Genomic DNA, 24343 nt, shown 5'->3' on the forward strand with positions numbered 1-24343 from the left:
GCATGAGAGAGACGCAGCAGCAGGACAGACAGGTAGTGATGGCCGCCGCTGCGTCACTGATAGACGGTGTAGTAATGGTGCTGTCTCCTGCAGATAATGGGGCCCTGTCCTCGCTCTACACTGAATGGACCAACCCGGTGTATGAGCGCCATCCAGTGGTGAGTGTGCTGGCCACCAATGGCATCTGTGCTGCATTCTGACTGCACATGTACACCTGTGCTACACGGAAATCTGCTCCTCCCGCGCCGGACGCCACACGTATGCGCCGGACGCCACACAGGACTGCATACACGTACAGTGGCATGTAAAAGTTTGTACACCCCTGGTCAAAATTCCAGTTATTGTGAACAGTTAAGCAAGTTGAAGATGAAATGATTTAAAAGGCCTAAAATTACAGATGACGCATTTCCTTTGTATCTTGGGCAAAATATATATTTTACCCTGCATGGTTAGTACCTAGTAGCGCCCCCTTTTGAGAGTATCACAAATTGTAAACGCTTTTTGCAGCCAGACAAGAGTCTTTCAGTTCTTGTTTGAGGGATTTTCATCCTTTCTTCCTTGGAGAATTCTTCCGGTTCTGTGAGATTTCTGGGGCGTCTTGCATGTTCTGCTATTTTGAGGTCTAGCTATAGATTTTCAATGATGTTCAGATTAGCAGACCGTGAGGGCCATTGTAAAACCTTCAGCTTGCGCCTTTTGATGTCGTCTATTGTGGATTGTGACGTGTGTTTAGGATCATTATCTATTTGTAGAAGCCATCCTATTTTCACAGATTTCATTGAATCGATTCTTCCCTCTACCCGTGAAATATTCCCCATGCCATTGGCTGCAGCACAACCCCAAAACATGATTGATCCTCCCCCATGCTTAATGGTTGGTGAGATGTTCTTTTCCTGAAATTCTGTGCCCTTTTTTTCTCCACACATACCTTTGATCATTGTGGCCACAGACTTCTATGTTACCTCATCGGTCCATGGGACTTGTTTCCACAATGCTTCAGGCTTGTTTAGATGTTCTTTTGCACTTCTGATGCTGAATTTTATGGTGAGGACGCAGGAGAGGTTTACTTCTGATGACTCTTCATTGAAGGCCATATTCGTGCAGGTGTCTCTGAACAGTAGAACAATGTACCACAACTCCAGACTCTGCTGAATCTTTCTGAAGGTCTTTTTCGGTCAGGGCTTCTGATTTGCCTCTCTAGCAATCCTACGAGCTGCTCTCACTAACATTTTGCTTGGTCTTCCAGACCTTATCTTGACCTCCACTGTTCTTGGTATCTGCCATTTCTTATTTACATTTCGAACTGAGGAAAGGGCAACTTGAAAACGCTTCGCTATCTTCTTATAGCTTCTCCTGCTTTGTGGCCTCCACCATTTTCAGCGCTCGGCGGCTGCTTAGAAGAAGCCATGGCTGCTGTTTATGGCACAAGGTTAGAGGAGGCTGGCTTTAATTTGCATCACCGGCCTTTCCCAACGATGATGGTGAACAAGCCATAACCCTAACAGACTAATTAAGGTCTGAAAAATTGGTCAAAGTTATCTGAGCACACAAATCTCCAAGGTGCACAAACTTTTACATCGGCTCATTTTCCTTTTTGTAATTTTTTAATGGTAAAAAATGACAGTATATACATTTTTCCCCCTAAAATACAAAGGAAATGCGTCATCTGTAACTTTAGGTCTTTTATAGATCATTTCATCTTCAATTTACTTAACTGTTCACAACAACAGTAATTTTCACCAAGGGTGCACAAACTTTTACATGCCACTGTGTGTGCCGCACAGGACCGTGTACATGTTTTCCCGACAGGACTATGATGATCTGGGCGACTGCTGATCTCTCTTCTCCATTCTCAGCTTGCGGTGGATGTGAGTCGGGAACATTCGGATGTTCTGTCAGTGAAGATCCACAACATTCTGTGTCCGTACCGTTTCACCAAGGAGATGGTGCACAGCATGAAGGTAAGAGTGCGGGGCACTGGTGGAGGGTCTGACCGCCCCCGCCGTCCATCTCTCTGCCGAGCCCCCACGGCCCATCTCTCTCTCTGCCGAGCCCCCCGCCGTCCATCTCTCTCTGCCGAGCCCCCCGCCGTCCATCTCTCTCTGCCGAGCCCCCCGCCGTCCATCTCTCTCTGCCGAGCCCCCCCGCCGCCCATCTCTCGCGGCCGAGCCCCCCCGCCGCCCATCTCTCGCGGCCGAGCCCCCCCGCCGCCCATCTCTCGCGGCCGAGCCCCCCCGCCGCCCATCTCTCGCGGCCGAGCCCCCCCGCCGCCCATCTCTCGCGGCCGAGCCCCCCCGCCGCCCATCTCTCGCGGCCGAGCCCCACCGCCGCCCATCTCTCGCGGCCGAGCCCCCCCGCCGCCCATCTCTCGCGGCCGAGCCCCCCCGCCGCCCATCTCTCGCGGCCGAGCCCCCCCGCCGCCCATCTCTCGCGGCCGAGCCCCCCCGCCGCCCATCTCTCGCGGCCGAGCCCCACCGCCGCCCATCTCTCGCGGCCGAGCCCCCCCGCCGCCCATCTCTCGCGGCCGAGCCCCCCCGCCGCCCATCTCTCGCGGCCGAGCCCCCCCGCCGCCCATCTCTCGCGGCCGAGCCCCCCCGCCGCCCATCTCTCGCGGCCGAGCCCCCCCGCCGCCCATCTCTCGCGGCCGAGCCCCACCGCCGCCCATCTCTCGCGGCCGAGCCCCCCCGCCGCCCATCTCTCGCGGCCGAGCCCCCCCGCCGCCCATCTCTCGCGGCCGAGCCCCCCCGCCGCCCATCTCTCGCGGCCGAGCCCCCCCGCCGCCCATCTCTCGCGGCCGAGCCCCCCCGCCGCCCATCTCTCGCGGCCGAGCCCCCCGCCGCCCATCTCTCGCGGCCGAGCCCCCACCACCTCCTCATTGTTCCAGGTGCTGCAGCAGGTGGACAGTAAGTTTATCGCTTGTGTGATGGAGGCCGGGCCGGGACTCTCCGAGGTGTCAGGTAAGAGATCAGGCGGGGCAGTAATGATGGATCGGAGGATCTGTCGGTGCCGGCCAGTGATCTGTTGTGTGCCACGTCTCCTGTACAGGTGGCCAGCTCCTGGTATTAGTGGACCAGCATGCTGCACATGAGCGTGTGCGCCTGGAGCAGCTGATCGCAGGTAGGTGCACACACGGCGGGGACCGCGGCTGCTGGCGCATACTCAGCTTTCACGACTGTCGATCTTGTAGACTCTTTTGAAGGCTCCTCTGAATGCCGGGAGCGGCGGCTGAAGGTTTCTGTGGTGGATCCGGCTCTAGAGGTTCACGTGTCGGAGGAAGAATATCGCATACTTAGGTAATTGCCACTTCTACCAGTGTCGCCACTGGGTGCCACGCTGCGCCATGACTACTGCTGCTTCTCCTGCAGGACACGAGCCGCATCGCTGTGGAGACTGGGCCTCAGCCTTTCATTCCCCGACATCGGGAGCCCTCGGATATTGGTCAGTGAGATCCCTTTATGTTTCCTGGAGAGGGAGGCCAACGAGACCCAGAGAGGGAGGAGGCCGGTGCTCAGGAGTATTGTGGAGGTGAGCGGAGCGTGTGTGAGGTGCGCTCTGCAGGAGAGCAGAGCGTGTGTGAGGTGCGCTCTGCAGGAGAGCAGAGCGTGTGTGAGGTGCGCTCTGCAGGAGAGCAGAGCGTGTGTGAGGTGCGCTCTGCAGGAGAGCAGAGCGTGTGTGAGGTGCGCTCTGCAGGAGAGCAGAGCGTGTGTGAGGTGCGCTCTGCAGGAGAGCAGAGCGTGTGTGAGGTGCGCTCTGCAGGAGAGCAGAGCGTGGGTGCCGCGTGCCCTGCGGGAGGTGAGCGGAGCGTGGGGGCCGCGTGCCCTGCGGGAGGTGAGCGGAGCGTGGGGGCCGCGTGCCCTGCGGGAGGTGAGCGGAGCGTGGGGGCCGCGTGCCCTGCGGGAGGTGAGCGGAGCGTGGGGGCCGCGTGCCCTGCGGGAGGTGAGCGGAGCGTGGGGGCCGCGTGCCCTGCGGGAGGTGAGCGGAGCGTGGGGGCCGCGTGCCCTGCGGGAGGTGAGCGGAGCGTGGGGGCCGCGTGCCCTGCGGGAGGTGAGCGGAGCGTGGGGGCCGCGTGCCCTGCGGGAGGTGAGCGGAGCGTGGGGGCCGCGTGCCCTGCGGGAGGTGAGCGGAGCGTGGGGGCCGCGTGCCCTGCGGGAGGTGAGCGGAGCGTGGGGGCCGCGTGCCCTGCGGGAGGTGAGCGGAGCGTGGGGGCCTTGTGCCCTGCGGGGAGGTGAGCGGAGCGTGGGTGCCGTGTGCCCTGCGGGGAGGTGAGCGGAGCGTGGGCGCCGTGTGCCCTGCGGGGAGGTGAGCGGAGCGTGGGCGCCGTGTGCCCTGCGGGGAGGTGAGCGGAGCGTGGGCGCCGTGTGCCCTGCGGGAGGTGAGCGGAGCGTGGGCGCCGGGTACCGTGCGGGAGGTGAGCGGAGCGTGGGGGCCGCGTGCCCTGCGGGAGGTGAGCGGAGCGTGGGCGCCGCGTGCCCTGCGGGAGGTGAGCGGAGCGTGGGGGCCGCGTGCCCTGCGGGGAGGTGAGCGGAGCGTGGGGGCCGCGTGCCCTGCGGGGAGGTGAGCGGAGCGTGGGGGCCGCGTGCCCTGCGGGAGGTGAGCGGAGCGTGGGGGCCGCGTGCCCTGCGGGAGGTGAGCGGAGCGTGGGGGCCGCGTGCCCTGCGGGAGGTGAGCGGAGCGTGGGGGCCGCGTGCCCTGCGGGAGGTGAGCGGAGCGTGGGGGCCGCGTGCCCTGCGGGAGGTGAGCGGAGCGTGGGGGCCGCGTGCCCTGCGGGAGGTGAGCGGAGCGTGGGGGCCGCGTACCCTGCGGGAGGTGAGCGGAGCGTGGGTGCCGCGTGCCCTGCGGGAGGTGAGCGGAGCGTGGGTGCCGCGTGCCCTGCGGGAGGTGAGCGGAGCGTGGGTGCCGCGTGCCCTGCGGGAGGTGAGCGGAGCGTGGGTGCCTTGTGCCCTGCGGGGAGGTGAGCGGAGCGTGGGTGCCGTGTGCCCTGCGGGAGCCGTGTGCCCTGCGGGAGGTGAGCGGAGCGTGGGGGCCGCGTGCCCTGCGGGAGGTGAGCGGAGCGTGGGGGCCGCGTGCCCTGCGGGAGGTGAGCGGAGCGTGGGGGCCGCGTGCCCTGCGGGAGGTGAGCGGAGCGTGGGTGCCTTGTGCCCTGCGGGGAGGTGAGCGGAGCGTGGGTGCCGTGTGCCCTGCGGGAGGTGAGCGGAGCGTGGGTGCCGTGTGCCCTGCGGGAGGTGAGCGGAGCGTGGGTGCCGTGTGCCCTGCGGGAGGTGAGCGGAGCGTGGGTGCCGTGTGCCCTGCGGGAGGTGAGCGGAGCGTGGGTGCCGTGTGCCGTGTGCCCTGCGGGAGGTGAGCGGACCGTGGGTGCCGTGTGCCCTGCGGGGAGGTGAGCGGAGCGTGGGTGCCGTGTGCTCTGCGGGAGGTGAGCGGAGCGTGGGTGCCTTGTGCCCTGCGGGAGGTGAGCGGAGCGTGGGTGCCGTGTGCCCTGCGGGGAGGTGAGCGGAGCGTGGGTGCCGTGTGCCCTGCGGGGAGGTGAGCGGAGCGTGGGTGCCGTGTGCCCTGCGGGGAGGTGAGCGGAGCGTGGGTGCCGTGTGCCCTGCGGGGAGGTGAGCGGAGCGTGGGTGCCGTGTGCCCTGCGGGGAGGTGAGCGGAGCGTGGGTGCCTTGTGCCCTGCGGGAGGTGAGCGGAGCGTGGGTGCCTTGTGCCCTGCGGGGAGGTGAGCGGAGCGTGGGTGCCTTGTGCCCTGCGGGGAGGTGAGCGGAGCGTGGATTCCGTGTGCCCTGCGGGAGGTGAGCGGAGCGTGGGTGCCGTGTGCCCTGCGGGAGGTGAGCGGAGCGTGGGTGCCGTGTGCCCTGCGGGAGGTGAGCGGAGCGTGGGTGCCGTGTGCCCTGCGGGAGGTGAGCGGAGCGTGGGTGCCGTGTGCCCTGCGGGAGGTGAGCGGAGCGTGGGTGCCGTGTGCCCTGCGGGAGGTGAGCGGAGCGTGGGTGCCGTGTGCCCTGCGGGAGGTGAGCGGAGCGTGGGCGCCGGGTACCGTGTGCCCTGCGGGGAGGTGAGCGGAGCGTGGGTGCCGTGTGCCCTGCGGGAGGTGAGCGGAGCGTGGGGGCCGTGTGCCCTGCGGGAGGTGAGCGGAGCGTGGGTGCCGTGTGCCCTGCGGGAGGTGAGCGGAGCGTGGGTGCCGTGTGCCCTGCGGGAGGTGAGCGGAGCGTGGGCGCCGGGTACCGTGTGCCCTGCGGGGAGGTGAGCGGAGCGTGGGTGCCGTGTGCCCTGCGGGAGGTGAGCGGAGCGTGGGGGCCGTGTGCCCTGCGGGAGCCGTGTGCCCTGCAGGAGGTGAGCGGAGCGTGGGGGCCGTGTGCCCTGCGGGAGGTGAGAAAGCGTGGGGGACGCGTGCCCTGCGGGAGGTGAGCGGAGCGTGGGGGACGCGTGCCCTGCGGGGAGGTGAGCGGAGCGTGGGTGCCTTGTGCCCTGCGGGAGGTGAGCGGAGCGTGGGGGCCGTGTGCCCTGCGGGAGCCGTGTGCCCTGCAGGAGGTGAGCGGAGCGTGGGGGCCGTGTGCCCTGCGGGAGCCGTGTGCCCTGCAGGAGGTGAGCGGAGCGTGGGGGCCGTGTGCCCTGCGGGAGGTGAGCGGAGCGTGGGGGACGCGTGCCCTGCGGGAGGTGAGCGGAGCGTGGGTGCCGTGTGCCCTGCGGGAGGTGAGCGGAGCGTGGGGGCCGTGTGCCCTGCGGGAGGTGAGCGGAGCGTGGGGGACGCGTGCCCTGCGGGAGGTGAGCGGAGCGTGGGTGCCTTGTGCCCTGCGGGAGGTGAGCGGAGCGTGGGGGCCGTGTGCCCTGCGGGAGGTGAGCGGAGCGTGGGTGCCGTGTGCCCTGTGAGACTGACCGCTGAGCTCACATTTTACTGTTCCTCTCTTCCACAGGAATATCTGCAGGAACAGGTGCAGGTAAGAGCCCCCTGGCCCCCGCGTCCCGGCCTCCGCCCCCACCTCCCTGCTGCCGCATGCTGTTGGTGCACAGTCGGCGGTTTATTGCTGAACATAAAACGCTTCACCATATAATGGGAACAAATAATCCTCCAGCCCCTATTTATTATCATTCATGCTCCATGGAGCTCAGCCTGCAGCCTCACATAGATTCAGAGGAAGGCAGACCCCCCCATAGGTCAGACCCTAATAGCCCCATACATATTAGAGGAATATTCCTTCTCTCCTCCTCGTGCGGCGATCAGACGAGGTCTCTGGATCCACAACCTGTAATATTATATCACCCAGAAAGTCATCCGGCAATAATGGATCAAACACCACAGGATCATGGGGCAGAGCGATAAGGACCCCACAGTCTCGCTGCAGTTACGCTAAAGACCCCGCAGTCTCGCGGTGAAGAATCGCTGTGATTAGGATTACACCTTCTTTCCTATAGAGGGCGCCCCTGTAGCGGATGCATCATTACTGATAACCTGTGGATTTATTCCTTCGGTCACTAATACTGAAATCCCACCATAAGGATCTGTGCCGCCACCTTGTGAACGCTTTACACTGTGTTCCAAATTATTATGCCAATAATATTTTCTCAGATTTTCCCAAATTACCTATATGAATTGCAGTCATTGTAATTTTCCAGTCAAATAACTATTCGAGTACAATTGAAAGGTTTTTGTACAAACTTCCTATGATAACAGGATATTTTTAAAGAAATAAAACACTCAAACTGCACTCAAAATGCATGCTCCAAATTATTATGCACAGCAGAGTTTTCAACCTTTTCATTTTAATAAAGAACAAAAAAATGGTGATTTGTGAAATTATAAGCATTAGCAGGTTATTACACACTGAAATCAAACAGTTTTCAACTCAAAACTTTATTCTAGGTGATGTTACATTTGCACATAGGACCCCTTGTTGGAAAGGAGCTTCTGAACTCTCTCGTCCATTGAATTTGTCAGGTTTTGGATGGTTTCTGCTTCAATTGTTTTGCATGAGGACAGAATACCCTCCCAGAGCTGTTGCTTAGATGTGAACTGCCTCCCGCCATCATAGACACTCCTTTTGATGATGCTCCACAGGTTCTCAATGGGGTTGAGGTCAGGGGAGCATGGGGGTCACACCATAAGTTTGTCCCCTTTTATGCCCATAGCAGCCAGAGATGCAGATGTGTTATGTGCAGCATGAGACGGGGCATTATCATGCATGAAAATGATCTTGCTGCGGAATACACGGTTCTTCTTCTTGAACCATGGAAGGAAGTGCTGTTTGAGAAACTTAACATACATTATGGAGTTCATCTTTACCCCTTCAGGGATCCTAAAAGGGGCCGACAATCTCTCTCCCCATGATTCCAGCCCAAAACATTACTCCACCTCCTCCTTGTTAGCGCCGTAGCCGTGTTTGCATGGGGTGTCCATCAACCAGCCATCCTCCACTCCATCCATCTGGACCATCGAGATCATTTTCATGCATGATAATGCCCCGTCTCATGCTGCACATAACACATCTGCATCTCTGGCTGCTATGGGCATAAAAGGGGACAAACTTATGGTGTGACCCCCATGCTCCCCTGACCTCAACCCCATTGAGAACCTCTGGAGCATCATAAAAAGGAGTGTCTATGATGGCGGGAGGCAGTTCACATCTAACAACAGCTCTGGGAGGGTATTCTGTCCTCATGCAAAACAACTGAAGCAGAAACCATCCAAAACCTGACAAATTCAATGGACGAGAGAGTTCAGAAGCTCCTTTCGAACAAGCGGTCCTATGTGCAAATGTAACATCACCTAGAATAAAGTTTTGAGTTGAAAACTGTTTGATTTCAGTGTGTAATAACCTGCTAATGCTTATAATTTCACAAATCACCATTTTTTTGTTCTTTATTAAAATGAAAAGGTTGAAAACTCTGCTGTGCATAATAATTTGGAACATGCATTTTGAGTGCAGTTTGAGTGTTTTATTTCTTTAAAAATATCCTGTTATCATAGGAAGTTTGTACAAAAACCTTTCAATTGTACTCGAATAGTTATTTGACTGGAAAATTACAATGACTGCAATTCATATAGGTAATTTGGGAAAATCTGAGAAAATATTATTTGCATAATAACTTGGAACACAGTGTATACACCGCTGTATGAGGGGCTGAGCAGTACCCCTGTACACACGGTGATGTCGTATACCCCCGTATACTGTGGTTAGGATGATGGCGGGGGAGGGGCACCGTTCTGATTGTGGCGTTTCTCCTTAGTTATTGCAGGTGACCGGTGCAGGGAGCGTCGCGGTGCCGGGGTCGGTGCTCCGGGTGTTGGCGTCGCAGGCCTGTCATGGTGAGTCGGGTACCTCATTATGTGCCGCTACGGCCGCGCGCAGGATCCGAGCTTCCTGGCGATCTGTCATGCCGTCAGGCTCTAGCCCCTACACAAGCTGCAGCGAAGGACAGGTTCTCACAGCTTTATTTCCATGCGCTCTGATCACAGGGGCAGTGAAGTTTAACCATCGGCTGACTGTGGCCGAGTGCTGCCAGCTGCTGCGCTCTCTGGCCCAGTGCGCTCTGCCGTTCCAGTGTGCACATGGACGACCATCAATCCTGCCCCTGGCTGACCTGCAGCACGTGGCCCCCGAACCAGAGGTGAGACCCCACCATGTCCTGCAGAGGCAGTTACCGCTCCCTGCCCCCCGATGTCTCTGACCTCTCTTTCTCCCCAGGTTTCTCCATCTCCAAACCTGCGTCGTCTGAGGCAGCGGCAGCTGAGGTGGCAGCTGACAAAATAAAGGGACAAACAGCGGCAACCTGGCACGTGTTTATTGCATCACAGCTCGTGGTCGGCGGGGTGGTAAAGCTCGCTCATCAGCCGGTAGATGTAGGACGGGGCGTTCCCCCCAATATTAGAGATGAAGAGGGTGATGAGCTCCGCCGGAACGTGATCGAAGATGGGGCAGTGAGCGCTGACCTCCGCCAGGATCTCCCCTGAGGGAAACAGAGGATGAGTATGGGGCCGCCCCCGCAGAGTCAGCCCTGCCACCCCCTCGCTTCCGCACAGTCGCCCAATACTCACCCTCTGAGAAGGGAAGGACTTCTTGTGGAGACACAAATTTGTGGAAGGAATCCTCTTCATTAGGAAACTGTGAAGATAACAAAGATCAGACAATGCGCTGCACCCCCTCCTCCCGGCGAGAGCCCCCCGACAACACTGCACTCCCAACGAGAGCCCCCCCGACAACACTGCACTCCCAACGAGAGCCCCCCCGACAACACTGCACCCCCTCCTCCCAGCGAGAGTCCCCCGACAACACTGCACCTCTTCCCAACAAACACGCGCACCGTCTGGTTCTGCGCCACAGGAATTGGGGGGTACCTGAGGCGACAGCTTGAACATGGGGGCGCACACTATCAGGGGGGTGGAGTGATGCTTTGCCGCCAGGGCGAGGGTGTGTGTGCCGGACACGGCCCGCAGGGAGCCATTGGCCAGGATGGTCTTAGTCCCTATGATGACCTAGAAGGGAGAAAAAGAAAGGCATGAAGGACTGTGGTGACTGACAAAACGGCGGCCCACCCGCTCCCTCCATCACCCACCTTATTAACACGTGACATGACGGCAAAAATGGCGGCGTCCGTGATGACGGTGGTCTCTATTCCTGCCTTGGATAAACTGACCGCCAAGTCGTGACCCTGGAAGGAGAATTCAGCCATAGTGAAGGGAGTCCTGGTACCGGCCAGAAGGGTGCACGCTCCGCCATATACCCGCCAGAAGGGGGCGCGCTCCGCCATATACCCACCAGAAGGGGGTACGCTCCACCACCAAGACACGCCACATACCCACTAGAATGGGGCGCACTGACAAGACTCGTATCTGGCAAAAGATGGTGACCTCTGCCATCAAGATGAGTCGCCCCCCAAAAAAGGTGCAGACTACTACCATGATGTGACACATACCTGACAGAAGGGGGCACACTCGGCCACAATGACATGAAACTTGCGCTTCCGGGCAGCTTCTTCCAGGAAGAGTTGTACGGTGCGTGAGCACCCGATGGTCATGATCACCTCGTTGGAGTGAATGTGTTCTTTGGCCTGAGCTGCGATGTTGTCCGTCGTCCCCTCTGTCATAGAAATAATGGAGTCAGTAGAGGAGATGAGCCGCGGTGACACCTGACAAGACAGACGCATGGGGTGGCCGGCCACACCTGACCGACAGACGCGCCGCTCACCCTGATGCTTCAGGCAGGTGGGGGTGCACAGGCGCCTGGTGCAGAATCTGCGTCATAATTACCCAGCTCTATCAGCAGCTCGTTCACCACCTCGATCACGTTGGCCTTCAGCAGTGGGAATGGGGTATTAAAGTCGTCATTAGGCCCCTCCGCGGTCACCAGCTTGTGCAGAGACTCTTGCTGCTCATTCTCCTCACTGCACCCTCGCAACCTGCACAGAACAGATGACACTGGGGGGGGGGCAGAGACCAACACTGGTGGGGAAGGGGGGGTATGCAGAGACAAACACTGGCAAGGAAAGGGGGGGGGGGGGGGAGAGACCAATACTGCGGAGGGGAGCAGGGACCAACACTGGCAGCGAGGGGGGGGGGGGGGCAGCGGAGGAGCTATGGGAGAGGAGGAGGACCCGAAGAAGGAAGAGAGAGAGAGAGAGGGGAGCTGGGGAATCCTGGAGGGGAAGGGGGACAGTGGTCCCGTAGGACGAGGAGGGGGGTACTGAGGACCCATGAAAGAAGAGGAAGGGCAGAGAGGTTAAGAGAACAGAGGATCCATGGGAGGAGGACGGGGCCAGAGGGAGAGGAGGCAGACGACGTGATGCCGGCTCACCTGCTGTATTCCTCGCGTATCAGCTTCAGGACGCGTCGTACCATGTTGCCTACTGTCGTCTCAGACGGCTGAGCTGCGGTCATTCTCCGGCCCTCTCTGCGGATGATGACCATCAGTTCACCTGGAAGATGGGAAATTGCCATTATATGGACCCCCAAATATATCAGCCTTGTGTACAGAAGCAAAACGTGGCAGCGTGTCGCCTCAGAAGCAAAACGTGGCAGCGTGTCGCCTCAGAAGCAAAACGTGGCAGCGTGTCGCCTCCAGGCTCCTCCTATTCCTGATCTCGGGGTCTGGACTTTTAGCTGAGATGAATCTGTGCTACAGTAAATTTATCACTTACACATCAGCCGTGTATGAGGGAGTCTGAGTCGTGGAGTCGGTGGCATGGACATTGAGGAGTCGGAGGTTTGGCTTACTGACTCCAGCGGTAACCCTGCGCACACCGCACTGAAGTGTCAGCAGCGCTTCCCCTCTAGTCCAGACTGTGCACCACCCTGGTAAATATATTCTATACAGCTGAAACCAGAAGTTTCCATCCACTATATAATAAGACACATCTGCAGGTTTTTCTCAATATCTGACATGAAATCGGAATAAACCTTTCCCGTTTTAGGTCATTTACCATCATTTTTAATATTTGCCAAATGCCGGAATAATGAGAGAGAGAGAGAATGTTTTAAGGCATTTTTATTACTTACTGCAAAGTCAGAAGTTTCCATACATTTCATTAGTATTTGGTGCCATGGCCCTTAACCTGAATGACTTGGGTCAGACGTTTGGGATCTCCTTCCACAAGCTTCTCACAATAGTTGGTGGAATTTGGGCCGATTCCTCCTGACAGAACTGGTGTAACTGATCCAGTTGTAGGTCGTCTTGCTCAGCGCTCGCAGCCTTTTCAGCTTTGCCTATAGATTTTCAATAGGATTGAGATCAGGGCTTTGTGATGGCCGCTCCAAAACATTGACTTTGTTATCCTTAAGCCACTCTGTTACCATTTTGGCAGTATGCTTAGGGTCATTGTCCATTTGGAAGACCCATTTCTGCCCAAGCTTTAACCTCCTGGCTGATGTCTTGAGATGTTGCTTCAGTATTGCCACATAATCTTCTTTTCTCATGATGCCATCTATTTTGTGAAGTGCACCAGTCCCTCCTGCAGCAAAACAACCCCACAACGTGATGCTGCCACCCCCGTGTTTCACAGTTGGGATGGTGTTCTTAGGCATCCAAGCTTCTCCCTTTTTCCTCCAAACGTAAGGATGGTCATTATGCCCAAAGAGTTCAATTTTAGTTTTATCAGATCACAGGACATGTCTCCAAAAATTAAGGTCTGTGTTTGCAAACATTAAAAGGGGTTGTCCAGTACTTTATATTACTCCCTCAATGTATTCTCTCGGGGCCCCTAAGGATTTTTGTAATTACCTTATGTTGCAGATATTGCCTGTGAGCAGCGCTATCACTGGCCGCTCACAGGCATCACGTGACTCCCGGCTGCCGCCTGCTCTGACATCCGCCGATGTCACGACAAGTGCTGGCAGCAGTCGGGGGTCTTTGTCTTGCGTGTTCCAGGTGGATGCCAGGCTGTGGGTGGGGTTATCAATCACGTCACACCCAGCTTCCACCGCTCGCTCTGCCTCTCACCATTCATTGGGAAAGCGGGCGGTGGATGCCGGGTGTGACGTGGGGGGTAACCCCACTCACAACCCAGCAGCCACCACGGGGACCCCAGAGCTGAGTTTCGCCTCACTTGTCGTGACGTCAGCGCGGGGGTCACGTGATGCCTGTGAGCAGCCACGGATAGCGCCACTCACAGGCCGAAACAGCAACGTAAGGTAATTGCAAAAAGGTTTAGGGGCCCCGGGGGGATAATACACTGCTGAAAAAAATAAAGGGAACACTGAAATCCCCCCTCCTAGATCTGAATGGATGAAATCTTCTCATTGAATACTTTGTTCTGTAGAAGCTGAATGTGCTGACAACAAAATCACCCAAAAATCATCAATGGAAATCACATTTATTAACCAATGGAGGCCTGGATGTGGAGTCACCCCCAAAATTACAGTGGAAAAACCCACTACAGGCTGATCCAACTGTGATGTAATGTCCTTAAAACAAGTCAAAATGAGTCTCAGTATTGTGTGTGGCCTCCACGTGCCTGTATGACCTCCCTACAACGCCTGGGCATGCTCCTGATGAGGCTGAGTATTGTGTGTGGCCTCCACGTGCCTGTATGACCTCCCTACAACACCTGGGCATGCTCCTGATGAGGCTGAGTATTGTGTGTGGCCTCCACGTGCCTGTATGACCTCCCTACAACACCTGGGCATGCTCCTGATGAGGCTGAGTATTGTGTGTGGCCTCCACGTGCCTGTATGACCTCCCTACAACACCTGGGCATGCTCCTGATGAGGCTGAGTATTGTGTGTGGCCTCCACGTGCCTGTATGACCTCCCTACAACGCCTGGGCATGCTCCTGATGAGGCTGAGTATTGTGTGTGGCCTCCACGTGCCTGTATGACCTCCCTACAACGCCTGGGCATGCTCCTGATGAGGCTGAGTATTGTGTGTGGCCTCCACGTGCCTGTATGACCTCCCTACAACGCCTGGGCATGCTCCTGATGAGGTTGAGTATTGTGTGTGGCCTCCACGTGCCTGTATGACCTCCCTACAACGCCTGGGCATGCTCCTGATGAGGCTGAGTATTGTGTGTGGCCTCCACGTGCCTGTATGACCTCCCTACAACGCCTGGGCATGCTCCTGATGAGGCTCAGTATTGTGTGTGGCCTCCACGTGCCTGTATGACCTCCCTACAACGCCTGGGCATGCTCCTGATGAGGCTGAGTATTGTGTGTGGCCTCCACGTGCCTGTATGACCTCCCTACAACGCCTGGGCATGCTCCTGATGAGGCTGAGTATTGTGTGTGGCCTCCACGTGCCTGTATGACCTCCCTACAACGCCTGGGCATGCTCCTGATGAGGCTGAGTATTGTGTGTGGCCTCCACGTGCCTGTATGACCTCTCTACAACGCCTGGGCATGCTCCTGATGAGGCTGAGTATTGTGTGTGGCCTCCACGTGCCTGTATGACCTCCCTACAACGCCTGGGCATGCTCCTGATGAGGCTCAGTATTGTGTGTGGCCTCCACGTGCCTGTATGACCTCCCTACAACGCCTGGGCATGCTCCTGATGAGGTTGCAGATGGTCTCCTGTGGGATCTCCTCCTAGACCTGGACTAAAGCATCCGCCAACTCCTGGACAGTCTGTGGTGCAACGTGACGTCGGTGGATGGAGCGAGACATGATGTCCCAGATGTGCTCAATCGGGTTCAGGTCTGGGGAACGGGCGGCCAGTCCATAGCTTCAATGCCTTCACTAATCCTGGTGTTCTGTAGCAAATGCCAAGCGTCCTGCACGGTGTTGGGCTGTGAGCACAACCCCCATCTGTGGACGTCGGGCCCTCATACCACCCTCATGGAGTCGGTTTCTAACAGTTTGTGCAGACACACGCACATTTGTGGCCTGCTGGAGGTCATTTTGCAGGGCTCTGGCAGTGCTCCTCCTGTTCCTCTTAGCACAAAGGTGGAGGTAGCGGTCCTGCTGCTGGGTTGTTGCCTTTCTACAGCCCCCTCCACGTCTCCTGGTGTACTGGCCTGTCTCCTGGTAGCGCCTCCAGCCTCTGGACACTACGCTGACAGACACAGCAAACCTTCTTGCCACAGCTCGCATTGATGTGCCATCCTGGATGAGCTGCACTACCTGAGCAACTTCTGTGGGTTGTAGAGTCCGTCTCATGCTACCACGAGTGTGAAAGCACAACCAACATTCAAAAGTGACCAAACCATGAGCCAGAAAGCATTGGTACTGAGATGTGGTCTGTGGTCCCCACCTGCAGAACCACTCCTTTATTGAGGGTGTCTTGATAACTGTCAATAATTTCCATCTATTGTCTATTCCATTTGCACAACAGCATGTGAAATTGATTGTCAGTCAGTGTTGCTTCCTAAGTGGACAGTTTGATTTCACAGAAGTTTGATTTACTTGGAGTTATATTCTGTTGTTTAAGGGTTCCTTTTATTTTTTGAGCACTGTATATATATACACACAAGACAGGAGAGGTAGTACTTTGCAGTGTATATATATGGGCTGTATATATATTAGGGGTGTGTGTATATACAGTACAGACCAAAAGTTTGGACACACCTTCTCATTTAAAGATTTTTCTATATTTCCATGACTATGAAAATTGTACATTCACACTGAAGGCATCAAAACTATGAATTAACACATGTGGAATTATATACTTAACAAAAAAGTGTGAAACAACTGAAAATATGTCTTATATTCTAGGGTCTTCACAGTAGCCCCCTTTTGCTTTGATGACTGCTTTGCACACTCTTGGCATTCTCTTGATGACCTTCAAGAGGTAGTCACCGGAAATGGTCTTCCAACAATCTTGAAGGCGTTCCCAGAGTTGCTTAGCACTTGTTGGCCCTTTTGCCTTCACTCTGCGGTCCAGCTCACCCCAAACCATCTCGATTGGGTTCAGGTCTGGTGACTGTGGAGGCCAGGTCATCTGGCGTAGCACCCCATCACTCTCCTCCTTGGTCAAATAGCCCTTACACAGCCTGGAGGTGTTTGGGGTCATTGTCCTGTTGAAAAATAAATCATTGTCCAACTAAACGCAAACCGGATGGAATAGCATGCCGCTGCAAGATGCTGTGGTAGCCATGCTGGTTCAGTATGCCTTCAATTTTGAATAAATCCCCAACAGTGTCACCAGCAAAGCCCCCCCACACCATCACACCTCCTCCTCCATGCTTCACGGTGGGAACCAGGCATGTAGAGTCCATCCGTTCACCTTTTCTGCGTCGCACAAAGACACGGTGGTTGGAACCAAAGATCTCAAATTTGGACTCATCAGACCAAAGCACAGATTTCCACTGGTCTAATGTCCATTCCTTGTGTTCTTTAGCCCAAACAAGTCTCTTCTGCTTGTTGCCTGTCCTTAGCAGTGGTTTCCTAGCAGCTATTTTACCATGAAGGCCTGCTGCACTAAGTCTCCTCTTAACAGTTGTTGTAGAGATTACAGATGAGCGGTGTTCGACTAGAACTGTTCGCCAATGTCAAATTCGGCTGTTCGAGGTTATGTTCGATAACTGTTCATGCACCAAAAGCGTGTCCTGCATGTCTGACGCTATTTAGAGCACCAATCATGCAGGGATTGTCTGCCACTCACTGTAATGTGACAGCCATGGTGGTTGTGGCATTACAGTGGTTGCCCAAATCGATGGGAACAGTGCTCACAGTGAAACATGAAAAGCCGGCAATTCAGCAGCGGCATATACCTGTACCCGACAATTTAGAACAGAAAGAATAGAGTATCACACATAGATTAGATAGATAGAAACATGTCAGTCACATATATATGAAGTACAGTGACAGTGTTGAATACTGTACTTGTCATTTAGTGTTAAAATAAAGGATTTATTAAAAAAAAAATTGGCGTGGGGTTCCCCGTAATATTAGTCTCTAGCGGAGGTTAAGCAGACGGCTTGTCATCCTTCAGAGACACTGCAGAGCGCAAGCATGCCTGCACTCTGCAGTGTCTATGAAGGATGGCATGCTGGATGGCAGCGCTCAGCTGCGATCCAGCCTGTCATCTCATTGCCATCCCAACGTGGGAGAATTCTCCTGCTCAAGCGCTGAGCGCAGGAGAATTCTCCCACGCTGTCAGTGACGTGCATGAGGTGAGCTGACCTCTGCTCATCTGGATGCCGTCACAGCCAGACACTGCAGAGCGCAAGCATGCCTGCGCTTCTCAGTGTCTGCGGGATGACAGGCTGGATGGCAGCTTTCGGCTGCGATCCAGCCTGTCATGTGAACGTAGCAGAGCTGGAGCTGTCGTGGGAAACATGGAAAGGTAAGGATGAGATTGGTTTATTATTTTACTTTTATTGCAGGAGATCGTTGGCTTCAGCTGGAATGGGCGTTATGGTAAGTATGGTTTAATTTAGAACATTAAAGAATTGAGTGTTTATTTCAATTAAAGGACTTTATTCTGGGTGTTTGTGTTTTTATTTAACTTTGACTATGGGGTTAGTAATGGGGGTGTCTTATAGACGCCTCTCCATTACTAACCTGGGCTTGATGTCAGCTGGCATTATAAGCTGACATCAACCCCAACCCTATTACCCCACTGCCACCGCTACAGGGCAGTGGGAAGAGCGAGGCTAAGTGCCAGAATTGGCGCATCCTATTTCTGGGGCGGCTCACGGATGGTTTTTCTAGCCTGGGAGGGGGCAAATATTCATGGCACCCTTCCTGGGCTATTAATATCAGCCCCCAGCTGTCTGCCTAGCCTTTGCTAGCTATTAAAATAGGGGGACCCCACTCATTTTTTTTGGGGTCCCCCATTTTAATAGCTAGTAAAGGCTAGGTATTCAGCTGGGGGCTGATATTAGTAGCCTGGGGGGGTACTGTGCAAGGTGTATACATATATATATATACATACACAGGGGGGGTACTTTGCAGGGTGTATACATATATATATACACATACACATACACAGGGGGGTACTGTGCAGGGTGTATACATATATATATATATATATATATATATATATATATACATACACAGGGGGGGGTACTGTGCAGGGTGTATACACACATATATATATATACATATACACAGGGGGGGTACTGTGCAGGGTGTATACACACACATATATATATATATACACATACACAGGGGGGGTACTGTGCAGGGTGTATACATATATATATATATATATATACACATACACAGGGGGGTACTGTGCAGGGTGTATACATATATATATATATATACATACACAGGGGGGTACTGTGCAGGGTGTATACATATATACATACACAGGGGGGGGTACTGTGCAGGGTGTATACATATATATACATACACAGGGGGGGGTACTGTGCAGGGTGTATACATATATATATATACACATCTACACAGGGGGGGGGTACTGTGCAGGGTGTATACACATATATATATATATATACATACACAGGGGGGGTACTGTGCAGGGTGTATACATATATATATATACATACACAGGGGGGGTACTGTGCAGGGTGTATACATATATATATACATACACAGGGGGGGTACTGTGCAGGGTGTATACATATATATATATACATAGACAGGGGGGTACTGTGCAGGGTGTATACATATATATATATATATACATACACAGGGGGGGTACTGTGCAGGGTGTATACATATATATATATATATACATACATACATACATACATACACAGGGGGGGTACTGTGCAGGGTGTATACATATATATATATATATACATACACAGGGGGGGTACTGTGCAGGGTGTATACATATATACATACACAGGGGGGGTACTGTGCAGGGTGTATACATATACATACATACATAGACAGGGGGGTACTGTGCAGGGTGTATACATATATACATACACAGGGGGGGTACTGTGCAGGGTGTATATATATATATATATATACATACACAGGGGGGTACTGTGCAGGGTGTATACATATATATATATATATACACAGGGGGGTACTGTGCAGGGTGTATACATATATATACACACATACACAGGGGGGTACTGTGCAGGGTGTATACATATATATATATATATATACATACACAGGGGGGGTACTGTGCAGGGTGTATACATATATATATACATACACAGGGGGGGGGTACTGTGCAGGGTGTATACATATATATATATACATACACAGGGGGGGGGGGTACTGTGCAGGGTGTATACATATATATATATACATACACAGGGGGGGGGTACTGTGCAGGGTGTATACATATATATATATACATACACAGGGGGGGGTACTGTGCAGGGTGTATACATATAGATATATACATACACAGGGGGGGTACTGTGCAGGGTGTATACATATATATATATACATACACAGGGGGGGGGTACTGTGCAGGGTGTATACATATATATATATACATACACGGGGGGGGGGTACTGTGCAGGGTGTATACATATATATATATACATACACAGGGGGGGGTACTGTGCAGGGTGTATACATATATATATATATACATACACAGGGGGGGTACTGTGCAGGGTGTATACATATATATATATACACATACACAGGGGGGGGTACTGTGCAGGGTGTATACATATATATATATATATACACATACACAGGGGGGGGTACTGTGCAGGGTGTATACATATATATATATATACATACACAGGGGGGTACTGTGCAGGGTGTATACATATATATATATATATATACATACACAGGGGGGGGGGTACTGTGCAGGGTGTATACATATATATATATATATATACATACACAGGGGGGGGGTACTGTGCAGGGTGTATACACATATATATATATATATATACATACACAGGGGGGGTACTGTGCAGGGTGTATACATATATATACATACACAGGGGGGGTACTGTGCAGGGTGTATATATATATATATTACATACACAGGGGGGGTACTGTGCAGGGTGTATACACACATATATATACATACACGGGGTGGGTACTGTGCAGGGTGTATACACACACATATATATATATATATATATATATATACACATATACATATACACAGGGGGGGTACTGTGCAGGGTGTATACACATATATATATATATATATACACATCTACACAGGGGGGGGGGTACTGTGCAGGGTGTATACACACACATATATATACATATACACAGGGGGGGTACTGTGCAGGGTGTATATACACATATATATATATACATATACACAGGGGGGGTATTGTGCAGGGTGTATACACACATATATATATACATACACAGGGGGGTACTGTGCAGGGTGTATACACATATATATATATACATATACACAGGGGGGGTACTGTGCAGGGTGTATACACATATATATATACATATACACAGGGGGGGTACTGTGCAGGGTGTATACACATATATATATACATATACACAGGGGGGTACTGTGCAGGGTGTATACACATATATATATATACATATACACAGGGGGGTACTGTGCAGGGTGTATACACATATATATATATACATATACACAGGGGGGGTACTGTGCAGGGTGTATACACACATATATATATATACACAGGGGGGGTACTGTGCAGGGTGTATACACACATATATATATATACATACACAGGGGGGGTACTGTGCAGGGTGTATACACATATATATATACATATACACAGGGGGGTACTGTGCAGGGTGTATACACATATATATATATACATATACACAGGGGGGGTACTGTGCAGGGTGTATACACACATATATATATATATACATACACAGGGGGGGTACTGTGCAGGGTGTATACACACATATATATATATATACATACACAGGGGGGGTACTGTGCAGGGTGTATACACATATATATATATACATATACACAGGGGGGGTACTGTGCAGGGTGTATACACATATATATATACATATACACAGGGGGGGTACTGTGCAGGGTGTATATACATATACACAGGGGGGGTACTGTGCAGGGTGTATACACATACAGTACAGACCAAAAGTTTGGACACACCTTCTCATTTAAAGATTTTTCTGTATTTTCATGACTATGAAAATTGTACATTCACACTGAAGGAATCAAAACTATGAATTAACACATGTGGAATTATATACTTAACAAAAAAGTGTGAAACAACTGAAAATATGTCTTATATTCTAGGTTCTTCAAAGTAGCCACCTTTTGCTTTGATGACTGCTTTGCACACTCTTGGCATTCTCTTCATGAGCTTCAAGAGGTAGTCACCGGAAATGGTCTTCCAACAATCTTGAAGGAGTTCCCAGAGATGCTTAGCACTTGTTGGCCCTTTTGCCTTCACTCTGCGGTCCAGCTCACCCCAAACCATCTCGATTGGGTTCAGGTCTGGTGACTGTGGAGGCCAGGTCATCTGGCGTAGCCCCCCATCACTCTCCTTCTTGGTCAAATAGCCCTTACACAGCCTGGAGGTGTTTGGGGTCATTGTCCTGTTGAAAAATAAATGATGGTCCAACTAAACGCAAACCGGATGGAATAGCATGCCGCTGCAAGATGCTGTGGTAGCCATGCTGGTTCAGTATGCCTTCAATTTTGAATAAATCCCCAACAGAGTCACCAGCAAAGCCCCCCCACACCATCACACCTCCTCCTCCATGCTTCACGGTGGGAACCAGGCATGTAGAGTCCATCCGTTCACCTTTTCTGCGTCGCACAAAGACACGGTGGTTGGAACCAAAGATCTCAAATTTGGACTCATCAGACCAAAGCACAGATTTCCACTGGTCTAATGTCCAGTCCTTGTGTTCTTTAGCCCAAACAAGTCTCTTCTGCTTGTTGCCTGTCCTTAGCAGTGGTTTCCTAGCAGCTATTTTACCATGAAGGCCTGCTGCACAAAGTCTCCTCTTAACAGTTGTTGTAGAGATGTGTCTGCTGCTAGAACTCTGTGTGGCATTGACCTGGTATCTAATCTGAGCTGCTGTTAACCTGAGATTTCTGAGGCTGGTGACTCGGATAAACTTATCCTCAGAAGCAGAGGTGACTCTTGGTCTTCCTTTCCTGGGGCGGTCCTCATGTGAGCCAGTTTCTTTGTAGCGCTTGATGGTTTTTGCAACTGCACTTGGGGACACTTTCAAAGTTTGCCCAATTTTTCGCACTGACTGACCTTACTTTCTTAAAGTAATGATGGCCACTCGTTTTTCTTTACTTAGCTGCTTTTTTCTTGCCATAATACAAATTCTAACAGTCTATTCAGTAGGACTATCAGCTGTGTATCCACCAGACTTCTGCACAACACAACTGATGGTCCCAACCCCATTTATAAGGCAAGAAATCCCACTTATTAAACCTGACAGGGCACACCTGTGAAGTGAAAACCATTTCCGGTGACGACCTCTTGAAGCTCATCAAGAGAATGCCAAGAGTGTGCAAAGCAGTCATCAAAGCAAAAGGTGGCTACTGTGAAGAACCTAGAATATAAGACATATTTTCAGTTGTTTCACATTTTTTGTTAAGTATATAATTCCACATGTGGTAATTCATAGTTTTGATGCCTTCAGTGTGAATGTACAATTTTCATAGTCATGAAAACACAGAAAAATCTTTAAATGAGAAGGTGTGTCCAAACTTTTGGTCTGTACTGTATGTATATATATATACACACACATACACAGGGGGGGGTACTGTGCAGGGTGTATACACACATATATATATATACATATACACAGGGGGGGGTACTGTGCAGGGTGTATACACACATATATATACATATACACAGGGGGGTACTGTGCAGGGTGTATACATATATATATACATACACAGGGGGGGGTACTGTGCAGGGTATACATGTATACACAGTGCGATGTGCACGCGCTGCGCGCTCCCGGTCACGTGGCTCTTTCTCACCGGCATTCCCCCATCTGGCCTGGGCGATGATTCTGCGCAGTAATGACACCGTCTCCCGCGCCGTCTCCTCCGAGCTCTGCCGCCCGCCTCCCCGCTTCAGGCCGGTGATGAAGGTCTCTATCCGCTCGGACAGCTCCGTCTCCTTCTCGTTAGCGGCCGGCATGTTACCGAGAGCAGGAAGATGGCGGCGGCAGGAGAGGTGCGCGAGGGGCCGCGGGCACGTTGTACGTGACGTCACGGCCGCGCGCCTCTCCTGCTTCAGTGCGCGAGGACTCGGCCACAAAACTCCTCGCAATAACAACCGGCGGTGAGGAGCGGCAGATTCCAGCCATCACAGCCGCTATCCAAAGGGTTAAATCACCTCCGGCCTCACAATCCGCCCTGCTCTGGTCTGGTCTCTGGGCTATGTTCTCACATTGCATTTTTGCTGCGACAAAACCTGCTCTCTTGGCAGTAAAGATGCTGCATCAGGTTGTGATGCGTTTTTGTCAGGTCTCTTGTGTTGATAAAGTTTAGTGCATAAAATAATAACCTGGTGCAAGTTCCTCAGGTTTTGGCACCAGAAATGCATTGACCCCCTTTACACCTGGGTTTTTTGCAGCCTTTTCTGCAGCGTTTTTTGCGCGTCCTATGGGTGAAGGCCGCGACGTGCTGCAGATACGCAGCTCCATGAAGAGCAGGAGACTCCGGTGAGGCCGGAGATACTGAAATCTCATAGACTGCCGTAAAGCGCAGCTGAAAACGTCATAAAAAAGCAGGAAAAACGCAACGTGTGAACTCATCCTTACAGGTCAGAGAAGCCGCATCACAGACCGGTGGTGGCGGCGGAGCGAGCGCGGTGTGAGCGGCCGTCTCCAGGGGGCGCACAGCCTGTCATGGTGCAGTCACTGCGCCGGCACCATCCGTCTGGTTCATGTTACGGCCCGTGAGCCCCGACTGGGCCAGAGAACGCCCTAAATGCAGAGTGACCCCATGCACCGGACCACCACATGCCCCCTCCGGCGGCTGCAGCGTGGTGTGTGCAGAGTATTGTCGCTGCGGCCGATCACCGGTGACTCCGCTGTGTTCCCTGCCCGTGCAGCGTTGCCGCGTCCTGCACATTGTACGGG

At 53.3% G+C, this 24343-nt stretch overlaps 2 protein-coding genes across 3 annotated transcripts; one reads left to right on the top strand and one right to left on the bottom strand.

The window, feature by feature from the left end:
• Positions 1-2: 2 nt before the first annotated feature.
• LOC141153373 (DNA mismatch repair protein Mlh3-like) lies at positions 3-11413 on the top strand. The gene is made up of 10 exons (XM_073638079.1): positions 3-158; positions 1857-1961; positions 2885-2957; positions 3046-3117; positions 3188-3293; positions 3366-3525; positions 6897-6920; positions 9208-9286; positions 9437-9588; positions 9666-11413. Exons 1-10 carry the CDS (start codon positions 3-5, stop codon positions 9729-9731), a joined length of 993 nt encoding a protein of 330 aa, XP_073494180.1. The 3' UTR covers positions 9732-11413.
• EIF2B2 (eukaryotic translation initiation factor 2B subunit beta) lies at positions 9748-23504 on the bottom strand. Of its 2 annotated transcripts, XM_073638095.1 has the most exons (9): positions 23235-23504; positions 11772-11892; positions 11228-11376; positions 10894-11057; positions 10718-10810; positions 10534-10686; positions 10316-10453; positions 10016-10082; positions 9748-9927 (listed from the first exon to the last, which is right to left on the bottom strand). In XM_073638095.1, the coding sequence occupies exons 1-9, from the start codon at positions 23395-23397 to the stop codon at positions 9770-9772; spliced, it is 1206 nt and encodes a 401-aa protein (XP_073494196.1). In that variant the 5' UTR covers positions 23398-23504; the 3' UTR covers positions 9748-9769. The 2 variants fall into 2 exon arrangements, with proteins under 2 accessions (XP_073494196.1, XP_073494197.1); XM_073638096.1 differs by lacking the exon at positions 10718-10810 and having other exon boundaries at positions 10534-10629; positions 23235-23502.
• Positions 23505-24343: the final 839 nt, after the last annotated feature.

This window comes from Phyllobates terribilis, unplaced genomic scaffold, assembly GCF_046119375.1.
Source record: "Phyllobates terribilis strain yellow unplaced genomic scaffold, ASM4611937v1 Scaffold_7__3_contigs__length_470593459, whole genome shotgun sequence".
In the NCBI taxonomy this organism is placed as follows: domain Eukaryota; kingdom Metazoa; phylum Chordata; class Amphibia; order Anura; family Dendrobatidae; genus Phyllobates; species Phyllobates terribilis.